Source organism: Oncorhynchus mykiss, chromosome 14, assembly GCF_013265735.2.
Source record: "Oncorhynchus mykiss isolate Arlee chromosome 14, USDA_OmykA_1.1, whole genome shotgun sequence".
Lineage (NCBI taxonomy): Eukaryota > Metazoa > Chordata > Actinopteri > Salmoniformes > Salmonidae > Oncorhynchus > Oncorhynchus mykiss.
Genome location: NC_048578.1, coordinates 8,908,041 through 8,926,878, shown reverse-complemented (window position 1 = coordinate 8,926,878; position 18,838 = coordinate 8,908,041). Strand labels below are relative to the sequence as shown.

Genomic DNA, 18,838 nt, shown 5'->3' with positions numbered 1-18,838 from the left:
TCTGCATGGGTAACACTGCTTCGATGGTGGCTGTTGTCGTTGTGTTGCTGGTTCGAGCCCATGGAGGAGCGAGGAGAGGGACGGAAGCTATACCGTTACTCTGGCAATACTAAAGTGCCTATAAGAACATCCAATAGTCAAAGGTTAATGAAATACAAATGGTATAGAGGGAAATAGTCCTATAATTCCTATAATAACTACAACCTAAAACTTCTTACCTGGGAATATTGAAGACTCATGTTAAAAGGAACCACCAGCTTTCATATGTTCTCATGTTCTGAGCAAGGAACTGAAACGTTAGCTTTCTTACATAGCACATATTGCACTTTTACTTGAGGCAAAATGTATTTTATTGATGTATTATATTAAGTTAAAATAAGTATTAATTCAGTATTGTTGTAATTGTCATAATTACAAATAAAAGTTAAAAAAAAAAATATATATATATATATATATATATATATATATATTTAAAAAATTTTTTTTTTTTTTTTAAATGTTTTATAAAATTGGCCGATTTATCGGTATCGGCTTTTTTGGTCATCCAATAATTGTTATCGGAGTTGAAAAAATCCTAAAATCGGTCGACCTCTAATTAATATAAATATATACACACACACTGCAAAAAATAAATAAAGGGAACACTGAAATAACACATCCTAGATCTGAATGAATGAAATATTCTTATTAAATACTTTTTTCTTTACATAGTTGAATGTGCTGACAACAAAAATCACACAAAAATGATCAATAGAAATCAAATTTATCAACCCATGGAGGTCTGGATTTGGAGTCACACTCAAAATTAAAGTGGAAAACCACAACTTCAGGCTCAGTAGTGTGTGTGGCCTCCACGTGCCTGTATGACCTCCCTACAATGCCTGGGCATGCTCCTGATGAGGTGGCGGATGGTCTTCTGAGGGATCTCCTCCCAGACCTGGACTAAAGCATCCGCCAACTCCTGGACAGCCTGTGGTGCAACGTGGCGTTTGGTGGATGGAGCGAGACATGATGTCCCAGATGTGCTCAATTGGATTCAGGTATGGGGAACGGGCAGGCCAGTCCATAGCATCAATGCCTTCCTCTTGCAGGAACTGCTGACACACTCCAGCCACATGAGGTCTAGCATTGTCTTGCATTAGGAGGAACCCAGGGCCAACCGCACCAGCATATGGTCTCACAAGGGGTCTGAGGATCTCATCTCGGTACCTAATGGCAGTCAGGCTACCTCTGGCGAGCACATGGAGGGCTGTGCGGCCCCCCCAAAGAAATGCCACCCCACACCATGACTGACCCACCGCCAAACCGGTCATGCTGGAGGATGTTGCAGGCAGCAGAACGTTCTCCACGGCATCTCCAGACTCTGTCACGTGCTCAGTGTGAACCTGCTTTCATCTGTGAAGAGCACAGGGTGCCAGTGGCAAATTTGCCAATCTTGGTGTTCTCTGGCAAATGCCAAACGTCCTGCACGGTGTTGGGCTGTAAGCACAACCCCCACCTGTGGACGTCGGGCCCTGATACCACCCTCATGGAGTCTGCACAAATGGTCAGAAACAGACACATGCACATTTGTGGCCTGCTGAAGGTAATTTTGCAGGGCTCTGGCAGTGCTCCTCCTTGCACAAAGGCGGAGGTAGCGGTCCTGCTGCTGGGTTGTTGCACTCCTACGGCCTCCTCCACATCTCCTGATCTACTGGCCTGTCTCCTGGTAGCGCCTCCATGCTCTGGACACTACGCTGACAGACACAGCAAACCTTCTTGCCACAGCTCGCATTGATGTGCCATCCTGGATGAGCTGCACTACCTGAGCCACTTGTGTGGGTTGTAGACTCCGTCTCATGCTACCACTAGAGTGAAAGCACCGCCAGCATTCAAAAGTGACCAAAACATCAGCCAGGAAGCATAGGAACTGAGAAGTGGTCTGTGGTCACCACCTGCAGAACCACTCCTTTATTGGGGGTGTCTTGCTAATCGCCTATAATTTCCACCTGTTGTCAATTCCATTTGCACAACAGCATGTGAAATTTATTGGCAATCAGTGTTGCTTCCTAAGTGGACAGTTTGATTTCACAGAAGTGTGATTGACTTGGAGTTACATTGTGTTGTTTAAGTGTTCCCTTTATTTTTTTGAGCAGTGTATATATAAAGAACCAGTCCATTAAAAAATTGGAGGCCTCTTACACTTCAGTGTTGTGATGCAAAAATTCTAGCTAAATGCTTGGAGCATAGAATTTAAAAAAAAAGGTTTTGTCAGATATTATTCATCCTAATCAGACAGGTTTTTAACATGGACGACACATTGGAGATAAGAGAAGTAATGGAAACAATAGAAAACCAGGCCTGGTATTCATAGCGGACTTTAAAAAGGCTTTTGATAAAGTACGACTGGAGTTTATATATAAATGCCTGGAATATTTCAATTTCGGAGAATCTCTTATAAAATGGGTTAAAGTTACGTATAGTAACCCTAGGTGTAAAATAGTAAATAATGTCTACATCTCAGAAAGTTTTAAACTGTCAAGAGGAGTAAAACAAGGTTGTCCATTTTCCACATATCTATGTATTATTTCCATTGAAATGTTAGCTGTTAAAAGTAGACCCAACAATAATATTAAGGGATTAGAAATCCGTACGCTGATGGTTCATGTTTTCTTTTAAAACCACAATTAGAATACCTCCACAACCTCAGAGAATCTAGATAGTTTTTCTAACCTCTCTGGATTAAAACCACATTATGATAAGAGTATATTACATAGTGGATCAATAAAAAAAAATGCAACTTTTACATTACTGTGTAGTTTACCAATAAATGGTCTGATGGTGATGTGGACATACTTGTTATACATATCCTGAAAGAAAGAAATAATCTTACTCCAACAACTTTTAATAGAAAGTTGGCAAAAATAGATAAGATCTTGCTACCATTGAAAGGAAAATAGCTGTCTATTTGTGGAAAAATCCCAGATTAACTCTAGTCAAATCACAGTTTACCTATTTGCTTATGGTTTTGCCTAAACCTAGTGACCAGCTTTTTAAATTATTTGAACAAAAAAAAAATCTCTTTTAAACCCAGACATAATTAAAAGGGCCTATCTACTTAATGAACATGAATTCGGAGGGCAGAAATGAAATATTAAAGCATTAGCCCTCTCACTAGAGGCATCAGTCATACAAAAGTTATACTTAGTCATTTAATAGAGAAATCCGAAATGGTTAAGACTGTCTCACCCCATGTTCCAGAATGGCCTTTTTCCCTTTATTCAGATTACAACTGCTCGCTTTCGGTTATTTGAAAACTAAATCTCCAAAATATCATTATTTTTTTAAACAAGCCTTAGAAAGTTGGATGACATTTCAGTTCAATCCACCTGAAAAGACAGAATAAATAATACAACAAATAGTGGTTAAACTCAAATATACTAATTGATAAAAAAATAAATTAAATCCCCCTTTTCTACATTTATCAAAAAATAAAACTACAATCTTTGTAAATTATATCATAAATAGGATATACGGAGTTGTCATACATGCAGCTAACAAACACATATGGAAATGTCTGCTCTACCCAAAATTACAACCAACTAAATGCAGCATTACAATAAAAATGGAAGAGGCAAAAGTAAGGAACTTGTCTGTTGGCCCTGCATTAAATACCAAAAATGGTTAAATAAAATTGTGATAAATAAAAAGATGTATACCAATTTCATTGAAGGACCCCCAAAAAATGACAGCTGTGCCATATACATTTCTAAATAGTTGGGAAGAGATTTGCAATATACCGATTCTATGGCACATGGTTAATGAATTGACAAGCAAAATGATGCCGGATTCAAAACGTCTAATTTTTCAATTTAAATTATACAAACTCCTTGCGACAGACACACAGTTGAAGTTGGAAGTTTACAAATATCTTAACCAAATACATTTAAACTCAATATCACAATTCCCAACATTTAATCCTAGTAAAATGTTCTTGTCTTACAATGGGTCAGAAGTTTACATACACTCAATTAGTATTCGGAAGCATTGCCTTTAAATTGTTTAACTTGGATCAAACATTTCTGGTAGCTTTCCACAAGCTTCCCACAATAAGTTGGGTGAATTTTGGCCCATTCCTCCTGACAGAGCCGATGTAACTGAGTCAGGTTTGTAGGCCTCCTTGCTTACACACGCTTTTTCAGTTCTGTCCACAAATTTTCTATGGGATTGAGGTCAGGGCTTTGTGATGGCCACTCCAATACCTTGACTTTGTTGTCCTAAAGCCGTTTTTCCACAACTTTGGAAGTATCCTTGGTGTCATTGTCCATTTGCGACCAAGCTTTAACTTTCTGACTGATGTCTTGAGATGTTGCTTCAATATAATCCATATCATTTTCCATCCTCATGATGCCATCTATTTTTTTGAAGTGACCCAGTCCCTCCTGCAGCAAAGCACCCCCACAACATGATGCTGCCACTCCCATGCTTCACAGTTGGGATGGTGTTCTTCAGCTTGCAAGGATCCCTCTTTTTCCTCCAAACATAACGATGGTCATTATGACCAAACAGTTCTATTTTTGTTGTTTCATCAGACCAGGTTTCCTTCCTGAGCGGTATAACAGTTGCGTGGTCCCATGGTGTTTATACTTGCGTACTATTGTTTGTACAGATGAACGTTGTACCTTCAGGCGCTTGGAAATTGCTCCCAAGGATTAACCAGACTTGTGGAGGTCTACAATTTTTTTTCCTGAGGTCTTGGCTGATTTCTTTTGATTTTCCCATGATGTCAAGCAAAGAGGCACTGAGTTTGAAGGTAGGCCTTGAAATACATCCACAGGTACACCTCCAATTGACTCATATTATGTCAATTAGCCTATCAGAAGCTTCTAAAGCCATATCATTTTCTGGAATTTTCCAAGCCGTTTAAAAGACACAGTCAACTTAGTGTATGTAAACTTCTGACCCACTGGAATTGTGATAGGGAAATAATCTGTTTGTAAACAATAGTTGGAAAAATTACTTGTGTCATGCACAAAGTAGATGTCCTAACCGACTTGCCAAAACAATAGTTGTTAAACAAGAAATTTGTGGAGTGGTTAAAAAACTAGTTTTAATGACTCCAACCTAAATGTATGTAAACTTCCGACTAACTGTATGTATGCATGTATGTGCTGGGCGATATGGACAAAATTCATGTCACGGTATACAAATGGTATTTGACAGTATATTGTTTTTAAATTATAAAATGTCTAAATTTGCTTTATAAGTAGTGCATGACCTCAGAGTGTCAACACATGCATTCTAAGTGATTTCAATGGGTCTTTCTCCATTCTTATTGTTTCAGAAGATTTTAAATTCAACAATTTTGTTGTTGTTGCATTTTCATACATTTCTTGATTTCATGTACACATTTGAGAATTTCCACACTGCCATGTAGGGCTTCACGATACGGGAAAACAATCTAAACCTTATTTTGAACCAAATGTTGCAATAGCGATATGATTTAGAGCTAAACACTTGGGTAAAATGTTGGAATCATGGAAATAGAATGACTATTCTAATTCTATAGTTAGAATAGGAACCAAAGTGTTGATAATTGTTTCCTAGGGGACCCTATAATCTTTGGCTACATTGTCTGTTCTCTCTTAACTACTTCATGTAGCTAACCTATTAATGCTTCTTGTATTCCTCTTTGATTTAGAAGGTACTGTTGCACAAACAGCATGTTGATTTAGGTGTACACCGTCACTGGTATTATCAGGCTGTATAACTAATTATGTTTGCTCTAACTCAGTACATTATCTAGCTACCTAGCGATTAGCGGCTTTAGGCCCAACTTGCTAAGAAAAACTAGCAGATGTAAGCAACACAAACTAATAGTGTAATTATAGAACGCTACTGGAAGAATATATGAAGAAGCAAAGTGAAAACAGACTGAATACAAGTGTCTTGTGGTCGAGGAACAACAAATGCGCTCCTTGAGTGACAGGGGGCAGGGCTAGGTCTGTATGGAAACCGGCATTGAGAGAGCGAGAGGACTCAAGAAGCAAACTATAAAAATGGACGTTAAACACAGCGCATCATATTTAACAAACCAAACATTCAAATATCGTTATAGAAGGTGAAGTAAAAACCCAAATCGGTCCATGAATCAATACAGGTTTATCGTAAAATACAGTATACTGCCCAGCCCTAACATACATACATACTTTACCCAAAAGAACATATGGGGGATTGGAAATGATACAAACAATTACATTAATGGGAGCAACAATTTATCCCCAATATTAAAGCCGATCCACCACCTGAAATTAAAATATATAAAAAAATTATGCATGCGCTCATGAGACAGCCTATAACAGCCCTGTTGGCTTGGCTGGAGTCTGGGACAGGCCAGAGCCTGGGGCTAGGGTGTGAGTGATACCTTGAGGCCGCTCGATAGCAGCTTGCCCAGACGATCCTACGGGAGAGTGCTGGAGGTTTCCTGAGCCAGCATTAAGTGAAAAAAAAAACAGGAGACAACTCAGAGAGCAAAGCAGCAACACATAGGAGTGCACCCACCGCATGCCACACTGACAGAGAAGCCCACAGACTTCATAGCAGGAGCTCAGAACACACACAGAAAGCAGCACTACTGACATGGATGGCTGAAGTGGATGAGGTGGCAGAGGTGCGTTTAGTGGTTAAAATGTACAAATGTATATATTGCAGATAGAAATGTACTTATGTACTTAATCCCCCCAAGGAAATAGTCTCGGTAATCTTTACATAGTTGGACAATCATCAGGCTCCCGAGTGGAGCAGCGGTCTAAGGCACTGCATCTCAGTCCTAAAGGCGTCATGGGAGACACCTCGAATCCAGGCTGTATCACAGTCGGCTGTGATTGGGAGTCCCATAGGGTGGCACACAATTGGCCCAGCGTCGTCCGGGTTTGGCCGGTGTAGGCCATCATTGTAAATAAGAATTTGTTCTAGTTAAATAAAGGTTAAATAAATAAATCCAAAATAAAATCATGGCTGATCTATTACTTTAACTGCAATGCTATGATCTCATCCACCTGAGTTGGCCCCATGTCCTGAGGAACTTAGACCACTAGTTTCCTCTGCCACCAAGTGTCAACAAGGAGTAATGACATGCACAGGAGGAAAGGAAGACATGAACAGGTAATGCTAAGACTTAACTGGTAAATACTTCAATTGAAGCCCCGGCTAGGAATGGATGGATTGTAATGCCATTAAAACTAGTTTCATTGGAGACACAGGCATGTTAGATTACCTTGTCCCCTATCGATAGGAACGGGACCTCCCTGAGGCATTCCTATCGGTGGCTGTATCCCACCTGGGGTAAGATGGCAAGGTGAAGCACAACAGGGGTGCCCCTTTGACTTATGGATACCGAGAGGCTGTCTATGGGTGTGGGTGTTGGTTCTTCTATCCTTGTGGAGAACTAAAATCCCCACAAGGATAGTAAAACAAGGAACATTCTCCATTGAGGGGACATTTCCCACATCCCGATTAGGACAAAGGCTATTTTAAGCTTAGGGGTTAGGTTTAAGAAAATGTATTTTAGGTCCCCACGAGGATAGAACATAAACGTGTGTGTGAGTGATAAAGGGTCTCTCTTTACCTGGTGGTCCCACTAGTCCCTGCCCTGGCATGGGCCCAGGTCCTCCACCTATGGGAGGGGGCTGCATCATCTGGGGGGCTCCGTTCATGTGCATGCCCGGCTGACGACCACACACAACCAGACATTAGGACAGGGAATAGCACACATGAATCATGTAACAATTATTAAAATGTACAGTACCAGTCAAAAGTTGACACCTACTCATTCCAGAGTTACTTTATTTGTACTATTTTCTACATCGTTATTCTACAGTGAAGACATCAAAACTATGAAATAACACATATGGAATCATGCAGTAACCCCCCCAAAAAAAGTGTTTAACAAATCAAAATATATTTTATATTTGAGATTCTTCAAAGTAGCATTCCAGGTGAAGCTGATTGAGAGAATGCCAAGAGTGTGCAAAGCTGTCATCAAGGCAAAGGGTGACTACTTTGAAGAATCTAAAATACATTGACTTGTTTAACACATGATTCCATGTGTTATTTCATAGTTTTGATGTCCTCACTATTATTCCACAATTTAGAAAATAGTCAAAATAAAGAAAAACTCTGGAATTAGTAGGTGTCCAAACTTTTGAATGGTTCTAGATTTAGCATTAGAGATTGTGTAGGTTGATCTCAGATGTAGGAAACTGACAGATGGTCTTCAGTTGACCTAAATCCTAATAAATTAAACGATTAGCTATTAAACAATTAGTTATGGGTCTGCCAAAGTGGATTCACCATTGGCTGTGACTGGGAGACTGGAGCGTTGGGCGGTGGAATAGGCTGGTTGGCCACTGGCACTGGTCCAGCTTGACTGTTGGGAACCAATGGCTGCACTGGGGTTTGACGGTGAAGCATTTTCTACAGCAGAGGTCAAACGAGCAGAGGAACATCAAGTTAAACGTTGACGATTCTCTTGACAACATGTGCAACAAGATCTCTGAATGAGTTCATGCTCAAGGTCTATGAAGAATACAATCTTAACCATTACGCTCTAAAGTCAGTAAGACACCTAACCCCATATCACTGGAGTGCATTTGCACTGACCCAAGTTTCGAGTAACCAGGTCTCACCAAGGCGATCTCAGGGTCTACGATCCTCATGACCACCTGGGCCTGGAGCAGGGCAAAGGCCAGCTGGGGGTTCTGCAACAGCATGTTCCTGGCCTCCTGGGGACTGTTTTGCACACACAGCTGGAGGGGATAATTACACCACAATGGGAGTCCAATGAATTTGTCTTTGGATTATCCACAAGTGACTGTCTATGGATGGATGTGATGATATACATCTCAAAACAAGGAAACTGGGGTCTAAAGAGAGAAAACTCACCTTCATCTGTTTCATGAGCTCAAACATCTGCTCTGGGGGCAGACTGGCCACAGCTCTGCTTATAGACTCTGGAGCCTCATCTGGTATTATGTTGTCCCCGTAGGGAGACTCAATGATAGGGGCCCCTGTCCCCAAACCTAGGGGAGACAACAGGAGTTATGTCCGAAGAGTTATGCTGAAAGCTTCACACTACCAATTATTGAGAAGCAGCAAAACATGTCCCAACCCCTTTTCAGATGTTTGTTATGGTGAATAGTGCACTGCACACGTTCCATTGTGGTTAATCGTGCACTGCAGTGTAGCGGGCCAATAGACCTGCGGGTTCTGACAGAGATCATTACGGTGCGGTCTGCATTTTTTATGCTGCGGTTGTGAGTGGGCGGTCACAAAGACAGACACCTTTGGGATTAAAATATTTGTTGTCGTCCCGCAGATTATTTCAAAACTGACATCTATCTGCTTTGCATGCGCTAGCCTACCCATTGTATTAAAAGCACATCTGTCGCATTATTCGCACTCAGAATTCGCTGCTTCAAGTTAAGTAGCATATCTCCTAGTTGGGCGTGCTAGATCAAGTGCGCATAGCATGTTTAGTCTCAATGAAATAGAGTAGACTGCCTATGCATGGACGGAGATTGACGTGGCATTAACTTTCCAAGGAAATTAAATATGATTTGACTATATTTTCCTACAGTAGCTGGGTTGCCCTCCAATTTGCGACAGATTATCATGAGAATATTTTAAAATCTGCATTAAACAATTTGCACGGTTTCCCACCAGAGATGTTTCCATCAAACATACCTTTTGCGGATAAAAAGACTGTGCATGATGACGTAGTGCACATAAAAACACTTTTGCTGTTAAAAAAAAAAACACAAAAACAAGTTAAATGGGTTTCCATCGCATTTTCATCTCTTTTTCAAATGTTTTAATTGAACCTTCATTTAACTACGCAAGTCAGTTAAGAACAAATTCTTATTTACAATGATGGCCTACCCCAGCCGATACTGGGCAAATTGTACGCCGCCCTATGGGACTCCCAATCACGGCCGGATGTGAAACAGTCTTGATACGAACCAGGGACTGTAGTGACACCTCTTGCACAGAGATGCAGTGCCTTGTGCAACTCGGGAACTCTGGTTGTCAAAAAAACGGTTGCATTATACAGCGCATTCGGAAAGTATTCAGAACCCTTGACTTTTAGCACATTTTATGTTAACGCTAATTCTAAAATTGATTAAATAGTATCCGCCCCTCAATCTACTATTAAATCTATTAAAAATAAAAAACTGAAATGTCACATTTACATAAGTATTCAGACCCTTTACTCACTACTTTGTAGAAGCACCTTTCGCAGCAATTACATCCGAGTCTTCTTGGGTATGACGCTACAAGTCTGGCACACCTGTATTTGGGGAGCGTCTCGCAGGACAATCTCGGAACTCATGACACGTGATGGCGCCGACAGAGGGGTCTGTCTGCCTCGCTTCTCGTTCTTAGCAAACTTTGCAGTATTTTGTTGTTGTGTATTATTTCTTACATTGTTAGCCCAGAAAATGTTGTGTTATGCAATAGTTATTCCCGGCTGTATGTAATATCAGGGCGGCGGTAACTCACCAACACTAACAGTATTGCGACTTTCCCGAAGCAGATCATTTGTTTGCGCCATCCAGGGCAATTTAACTGATTCTAGAGGCCAACACAAAACAACACTGGTGGAGAAGAAGAATTCGGAGCGGTCTTCTAGTCAGACTTAGGAGGAGCGCACACCACCCACCGCATCCGAGTATATTACTCGCCAATGTTCAGTCCATGGGAAACAAAGTTGACGAGATCAGGCAACGGTTTCTTTCCAGAGAGACATCAGGGATTGTAACATAGTCCATTTCACGGAAACATGGCTCTCTCTGGATATTCTGTCCGAGTCAGTCTAGCCATCTGGATTCTCAGTTCAACGCGCCTCCAGGAAGAAGGGCGGGGTGTATGTTTCATGATTAACAACTCAGGGTGTAATTGTAATAACATACAGGAACTCAATTCCTTTTGTTCACCCGACCAAGAATACCTCAATCAAATGCCGATCGAATTCTCTTCGGTTATTGTCACAGCCGTGTATATCCCCCCTCAAGCTGATACTATGAGGGCCCTCAAACTTCACTGCACTTTATGCAAACCATAAATACTGAGGCTGCATTTATTGTAGCTGGGGATTTTAAAGAAAATTAGGAAAAGGCTACCTAAATTCTATCAGCATATCGACTGTAGTACTCGCGCTGGAAAAACACCTCGACCATTGCTTCTCCAACTTCCGGGATGCATACAAGGCCCTCCCCCCGCCCTGCTTTTGGCAAATCTGACCATGACTCCATTTTGCTCCTCCCTTCCTATAGGCAGAAACTCAAACAGGATGTACCCATGCTAAAGACTATTCAACGCTGGTCTGACCAATCGAAATCCACGCTTCAAGATCGTTTTGATCACGAGGACTGGGATATGTTCCGGGTAGCTTCCGAGAATACACAGACAGTTACTGATTTCATCAAGGAGTGTATAGGGGATGTTGTACCCACTGTGACTATTAAAACCTACCCTAACCAGAAACCGTGGAGAGAAGGCAGCATTCATGCAAAACTGAAAGTGCGAACCACCGCATATAACTACGGCAAGGTGACTGTGAATATAGCAGAACACAAACGTAGTAGTCATTCCCTCCGCAAGGCAATCAAACAAGCGAAATGACAGTATAGAGAAAGTGGAGTAGCAATTCAACGGCTTAGACACGAGACGTATGTGGCAGGGTCTACAGACAATCACGGACTACAAAAGGAAAACCAGCCACGTTGTGGACACTGACGCCTTGCTTCCGGACAAGATAAACACGTTCTTTGCCCACTTTGAGGATAACAGTGCCACCGACACGGCCAGCTACCAAGGACTGTGGGCTCTTCTCCGTAGCCGACGTGAGTAAGACATTTTAACCCTTGCAAGGCTGCTGGCCCAGACTGCATCCCTAGCCGCATCCTCAGAGCATGCGCAGAACAGCTGGATAATGCGATTATAGACATAGTCAATCTCTCCAAATCCCAGTCTGCTGTCCCCACATGCTTCAAGATGGCCACCATTGCTTTCCTGGGTACAGGAACAAAGTTAACTGAACTAAATGACTAGCACTCAATTCTGTCACCATGAAGTGCTTTGTGAGGCTAGTTACGGATCATACCACCGCCACCTTAACTGTCACCCTAGACCCACTTCCATTTGCTTACCACCCCAAAAGGTCCACAGACGATGCAATCGCCATCACACTGCCCTATCCCATCTAGACAAGAGGAATACCCATGTAAGAATGCTGTTCATTGATTACAGCTCAGCATTCAACACCATAGTACCCTCCAAGCTCATCATTAAGCTCAAGGCCCTGGGTCTGAACCTCACCCTGTGCAATTGGGTCCTGGACTTCCTGACAGGCCACCCCTAGGTGGTGATGGTAGGAAACAACACCTACACTTCGCTGATACTCAACACTGGGGCCCCCACAAGGGTGCGTGCTAAGACCCCTCCTGTACTCCCTGTTCACCCATGACTGCGTGGCCATGCACGCCTCCAACTCAATCATCAAGTTTGCAGACAACAGTAGTGGCTTGGTTACCAACAATGACGAGCCTACAGGGAAGAGGCGAGAGGCTCTGGGAGTGTGGTGTCAGGAAAATAACCTCTCAACGTCAACAAAGCAAAGGAGATGATTGTGACCTTCAGGAAACAGCAGAGGGAGCACCCCCTATCCACATTGACGGGACAGCAGCGGAGAAGGTGGAAAGCTTCAAGTACCTCGGTGTACACATCACTGACGATCTGAAATGATCCACCCACACAGACAGCGCAACAGCACCTCTTCAACCTCAGGAGGCAGAAGAAATTTGGCTTGTCATCTAAAACTTCTACAGATGCACAATTTAGAGAATCCTGTCGGGCTATATCACCGCCTGGTATGGCAACTGCATCACCGGGGGCAAACTACATGCCCCCCAGGACACCTACAGCACCCAATGTCGCACGAAGGCCAAAAAGCTCATCAAGGACAACAACCACCAGAACCACAGTCTGTTCACCCCACTGTCATCAGAAGGCGAGTACAGGTGCATCAAAGCTGGGACCGAGAGGCACTAGCAGAGCGGCTGCTGCCTACATACAGACTTGAAATTATTGGCCACTTTAAGAAATGTAACACTAGTCACTTTAATAATATTCACATACAGTTGAAGTCAGAAGTTACATACACTTAGGTGGGAGTCATTAAAACCTGTTTTTCAACCACTCCACAAATGTATTGTTAAACTATAGTTTTGGGAAGTCGGTTAGGACATACTTCGTGCATGACACAAGTAACTTTTCCAACATTGTTTACAGACAGATTATTTCACTGTATCACAGTGGGTCAGAAGTTTACATACACTAAGTTGACTGTGCCTTTAAACAGCTTGGAAAATTCCAGAAAATTATGTCATGGCTTTAGAAGCTTCTGATAGGCGAATTGACATAATTTGAGTCAATTGGAGGTGTACCTGTGGATGTATTTCAAGGCCTACCTTCAAACTCAGTGCCTCTTTGCATGACATCATGGGAAAATCAAAAGTAATCAGCCAAGACCTCAGGAAAAAAATTGTAGACCTCCACAAGTCTGGTTCATCCTTGGGAGCAATTTCCAAACGCCTGAAGGTACAACATTCATCTGTACAAACAATAGTACGCAAGTACAAACACCATGGGACCACGCAGCCATAATACTGCTCAGGAAGGAGACGCGTTCTGTCTCCTAGAGATGAACGTACTTTGGTGCGAAAAGTGCAACTCAATCCCAAAACAACAGCAAAGGACCTTGTGAAGATGCTGGAGGAAACAGGTACAAAAGTATCTATATCCACAGTAAAATGAGGGACTGGTGCACTTCACAAAATAGATGGCACCATGAGGTAGGAAAATGATGTGGATATATTGAAGCAACATTTCAAGACATCAGTCAGGACGTTAAAGCAGGTCGCAAATGGGTCTTCCAAATCGACAATGACCCAAAGCATACTTACAAAGTTGTGGCAAAATGGCTCTAGGACAACAAAGTCTAGGTATTGGAGTGGCCATCACAAAGCTCTGACCTCAATCCTATAGAACATTTGTGGGCAGAACTGAAAAAGCGTGTGCGGGCAAGGATGCCTACAAACCTGACTCAGTTACATCAGCTCTGTCAGGAGGAATGGGCCAAAATTCACCCAACTTATTGTGGGAAGCTTGTGAAAGGCTACCCAAAACGTTTGACCCAAGTTAAAAAATTTAAAGGCAATTCCACCAAATACTAATTGAGTGCATGTAAACTTCTGACCACTGGGAATGTGATGAAAGAAAGAAAAGCTGAAATAAATGTCTACTATTATTCTGACATTTCACATTCTTAAAATAAAGTGGTGATTCTAACTGACCTAAAACAGGGAATTTTTACTTGGATTAAAATGTCAGGGATTGTGAAAAACTGAGTTGAAATATATTTGGCTACGGTGTATGTAAACTTCCGACTTCAACTGTATCTTGCATTACTCTTCTCATATGTATATACTGTATTCTATACTATCTAATGTGTCTTAGTCTATGCTGCTCAGACATTGCTCATCCATATATTTATATATTCCTAATTCCATTACTTAGGCGTGTGCATTAGATATTTGTTGTGAAATTGTTAGATATTGCGGCACTGTCGGAACTAGAAGCACAAGCATTTCGCTACACCCGCAATAACATCTCTAAACCCGTATGTGACCAATAAAATGTTATTTGATATCCTTCGACCTAATGGCTTGGTTTTTGCTCTGACGTGCACGGTCAACTGTGGGACCTTATATAGACAGATGTGTGCCTTTCCAAATCATGTCTAATCAATTGAATTTACCACAGGTGGACTCCAAGCAAGTCGTAGAAACATCAAGGATGATCAATGGAAACGGGATGCACCGGAGCTCAATTTCAAAGTATCATAACAAAGTGTCTGAATACTTACAGTACCAGTCAAAAGTTTGGACACACTCATTCAAGGGTTTCTTTATTTTTTTTACTATTTTCTACATTGTAGAAACTATGAAATAACATATGGAATCATGTAACCAACGGGTGGCTACACTTTTTTGATTACTACATGATTCCATGTTATTCCATGTTATTGCACAGTTTATGTCTTCACAAATACTCTACAATGTAGAAAATAGTAAACAGAAAAGAATCCCTTGAATGACTAGTGGTACTGTACATTTAATAATTGTTACATGATGCATGTGTGCTGTTCCCTGTCCTAATGTCTGGTTGTGTATGTGTGGTCGTCAGTGGGGCATGCACATGAACGGAGCCCCCGGATGTGGGATGTGGGAAATGTCCCACGAGGGAGAATTTTCCTTGTTTTACGATCCTTGTGGGTACTTTAAAGAAAAACACTTGGATGAGTTGGTGTCCAAACTTTTGACTGGTACTGTAAAATAAGGTGTTTATTTGTAATATATATTTTCAAAAATGTCTAAAAACCTGTTTTCACTTTGTCATTATGGGGTATTGTGTGTAGATTGATGAGGGAAATATGTAATTTAATCCATTTTAGAATATGGCTGTAAAGTAACAAAATGTAGAAAACGGTCAAGGGGTCTGAATTCTTTCTGAATGCACGGTATATCAAATGTGCCCACTAGTCTTGGCACATGCGCTCTAGCCAACAGCTTGCAGGTACAGTGTGGGTAGGCTACCTACATATTATGGATAAGAGTGATATTATTTATATTTATCAAACGACAGCCAAGCATTGATGATCATGTCACCAAAACAAGACCCTCGATATTTATTGGAAAGCAACATCAAGTTCGTCACCATGCACTTACTCGCCTGTGAAGTTCATCATAACTTATGTAATCTGTAGCCTAATAAACTGCATGCTTTCCAGTCGTAGTGGGAGGACCACACAACATATCATCACGTGACTCCAAGTTTACTTCGATATGTTATTCCACCGCCATTTCTCACAGAATTTGGGTCTCCCGAGCAGGGCAGCGGTCTAAGGCACTGCATCTCAGTGCAAGAGGTGACACTACAGTCCCCGGTTCGTATCAAGGCTGTATCACATCCGGACGTGATTGGGAGTCCCATAGGGCGGCGCATAATTGGCACAGCATCGTCCGGGTTTGGCCGGAGTAGGCCATCATTGTAAATAAGAATTTGTTCTTAACCGACTTGCCTAGTTAAATAAATAAAAAAAATATAATAATAATAATAACTCAATTTACAGACACAAAAAGATCCCACCATGTGGAACCAACAAATTGTCTGTCTGCATTTATAAAATTGTAATTGTTCATCAGCCCGGTCGTAATTTATCCGCATGAAAATGGTTGGATGGAAACGTGGTTAGTGTCTGTAAATAAATATTGATGAATGGAAATAAGTGGAGGGCACTCAACCAACGTGAGTTGAAGTGCAATCAAATAATTTGAGAACCAGTGAAAAGGCGCACAGGCTACCATGGTGAGCAAGTGTTGCGCCTTTTCATTTTAAATAAATATCGATGACTCATTTGTCTCTGCCTCCAGATCATCCTCCTAAAAAAAGGTAGGCTATATCCTATATGCAAAGCGTAGCTCAAGAGAAAGGTCATGTGTCTGCTCTCATCATTCTTGCTGACCTATTCATGGTCCAAACACACCAACAGTCGTGACGAGGACACGACAGTACCCCTCAGGAGGCTGAAAAGATGTGTCATGGGCTTTTGTTGGTAGGCCTACACTATGCTCAAATAGTCTATTGGCAACTGTCTAAAACTGTAAGGGTACATCCTCAGAGCAGTTGCACAAAATTCTCACAATGTTCAAGTTTCTGCTCACAAGACCTAAAATTTGCAGTGTCCCAATTTGTTTAGGTAACAATGCGTATGGCGAAGCTACAGACAATGAACACAATTGCATTTTACCGAAGGGCAATTTGAATGCACAGAGATACCGTGAAAAGTTGAGGCTCATTGTCGTGCCATTCATCTGCCGCCATCACCTCATCACTGCATGAGGCAAATGGTTCTGATCCACTCCCCTACTTTTTTTTAGGTACCTGTGACCAACAGATGCATATCTGTATTCCCAGCCATGTGAAATCCATAGATTATGGCCGTATTTATTTAAATTGACTGATTTCCTTTTATGAACTGTAAAACCCGGTAAAATCTTTGAAAATGTTGCATGTGGCGTTTATATTTTTGTTCCAATATAGTTCAATTAAAATGGTGTAATACTTTGGAAGAAGAACTATTTCCCTAAGAATCCTGTTTATATGGACACCTGATGGCCATCTGATAAATGCAGAACATCGCCAATGAGTTCAGGTATATAAAGTTTGTATGCTAGAACTACTTCTAAGAAGCATACATTCAGTTGTTCCGAACTCACTTCACTCTAGATAAAGAGGGTGGCTCGCTCAGCTGGTGCTAGCACATGCACAGATCAAATACGCCGCTGTAACACCAATTAAGGTGTTTACATGTCCTAATAATTCAAAAGATCGCTCAGAAAACAGGGTTTAAGATAAACAGACCAAGGTGTTTACATGATTATTGCATAATCAGGTTAATATTGAATTATTACTGTGTATGTCAACCTAATCCATGTAGTTAATAGTGCATTGCAGTAGATACTTTCCATTGTGGATAATACTGCAGTGCATACTTTCCATTGCGGTTAATAGTGAACACTTTCCATTGTGGTTAATAGTGCATTGCAGTGCATACTTACTCTTGAGCTCTTCTTTATTCTTCTCACTAGCAGCATTGTCGACACGGAGAGCTCGGCCACTGAACTCTCTTCCGTTCAGGTTCCGCATGGCACTGAGGGCGGTCTCCTGGTCTTGATACTCACAGAAGCCATATCCTTTTGGCTTGCCTGTCTCCCTATCATACACTAACCTGAAAAATAGTGTACGGTTACAAAACCATTTTCAAAAGGTGACCAAAAATACATATTAGCATGTAATTACTTGAAGAATAGCCTAGTGCACAGCAGCAATTGTTTTAGGCAGATGAAACGGTGAACGTTGCCTTAATTAAGACTGCTTTACGTACCTAAAGCTGACAACAAGCCCGACTTCTGAAAAAATGTCTTTCAGTTGCTCCTCTGTGGCCTCATATGGAATGTTTCCCACTGTTAAATTGAGTTAAGAGTTCAAGACAGCAACTCGACTGAGTTGTGGAAAAACTTACAGAATGCAAGAACCCTAAACAACTAACATGCAAAAGACATGAGCGGCAGAGTTCTTAGTTAACGTTACTGTTGTCTATGGCTGAACCACCTGTTGCTAGTAGCAATGTGTGATGGTAATTCAGACACCATTACCAACCTTCTAGTTAACTATAAAACTTGTTAACACAGGTATACACTTCGCTAACTTGCCACTTACGTCTGTGATACAGACTGAGGAATACCTTGGCTAACTAACGTGAGGCACACTTGCTAGCTATAAAAATGCGTTTGATACTAATCCTGCACACATTAGTTAGTTAGCTATCTGCTGATGTGCTATGTCTAGCGCGGTAAGCTATCCAGCTCGCTAGCTGTGAGTACAAACGTATTGTCCGACATACACTTTTGAAACAGTATTCCCCCATCAATAAATTTACCAAAGACAGAGCGCAATGAACGGTCAACAGCGGGATCTCTACCAGCGGCAGCAACAACAGCAGCTGCTAAATTCGCCATTTTAGGGAATAACAAGTGTAACAACAGGAAATGCTAAACTTTAAAGTGTAACACCATCCGGTTTACGAGGGGGGCTCGTTCAGTGTTTCAATGCATCAGCGTTTCATCACAGATGATCCATTAGGTTGCATATTGACCAGATACTCTAATGACCGTTC

General features: G+C 41.5%; 1 protein-coding gene across 2 annotated transcripts in view; it reads right to left on the bottom strand.

Annotated features, from left to right (window-relative positions):
- cstf2 (cleavage stimulation factor, 3' pre-RNA, subunit 2) overlaps positions 1 to 18,838 on the bottom strand; it is a 27,670-nt gene extending 8,832 nt beyond the window's left edge. The window contains exons 1-8 of one of the 2 annotated variants that reach the window (XM_021561065.2): positions 18,602 to 18,838; positions 18,047 to 18,125; positions 17,721 to 17,890; positions 8,923 to 9,059; positions 8,667 to 8,786; positions 8,332 to 8,454; positions 7,607 to 7,706; positions 6,404 to 6,463 (exon numbers count right to left, since the gene is read on the bottom strand). In XM_021561065.2, the coding sequence (XP_021416740.1) occupies positions 6,404 to 6,463; positions 7,607 to 7,706; positions 8,332 to 8,454; positions 8,667 to 8,786; positions 8,923 to 9,059; positions 17,721 to 17,890; positions 18,047 to 18,125; positions 18,602 to 18,680 (868 nt within the window). In that variant the 5' untranslated portion in view covers positions 18,681 to 18,838. The remainder of the gene's footprint in view (positions 1 to 6,403; positions 6,464 to 7,606; positions 7,707 to 8,331; positions 8,455 to 8,666; positions 8,787 to 8,922; positions 9,060 to 17,720; positions 17,891 to 18,046; positions 18,126 to 18,601) is intronic. The other variant, XM_021561066.2, reaches the window with a different exon arrangement.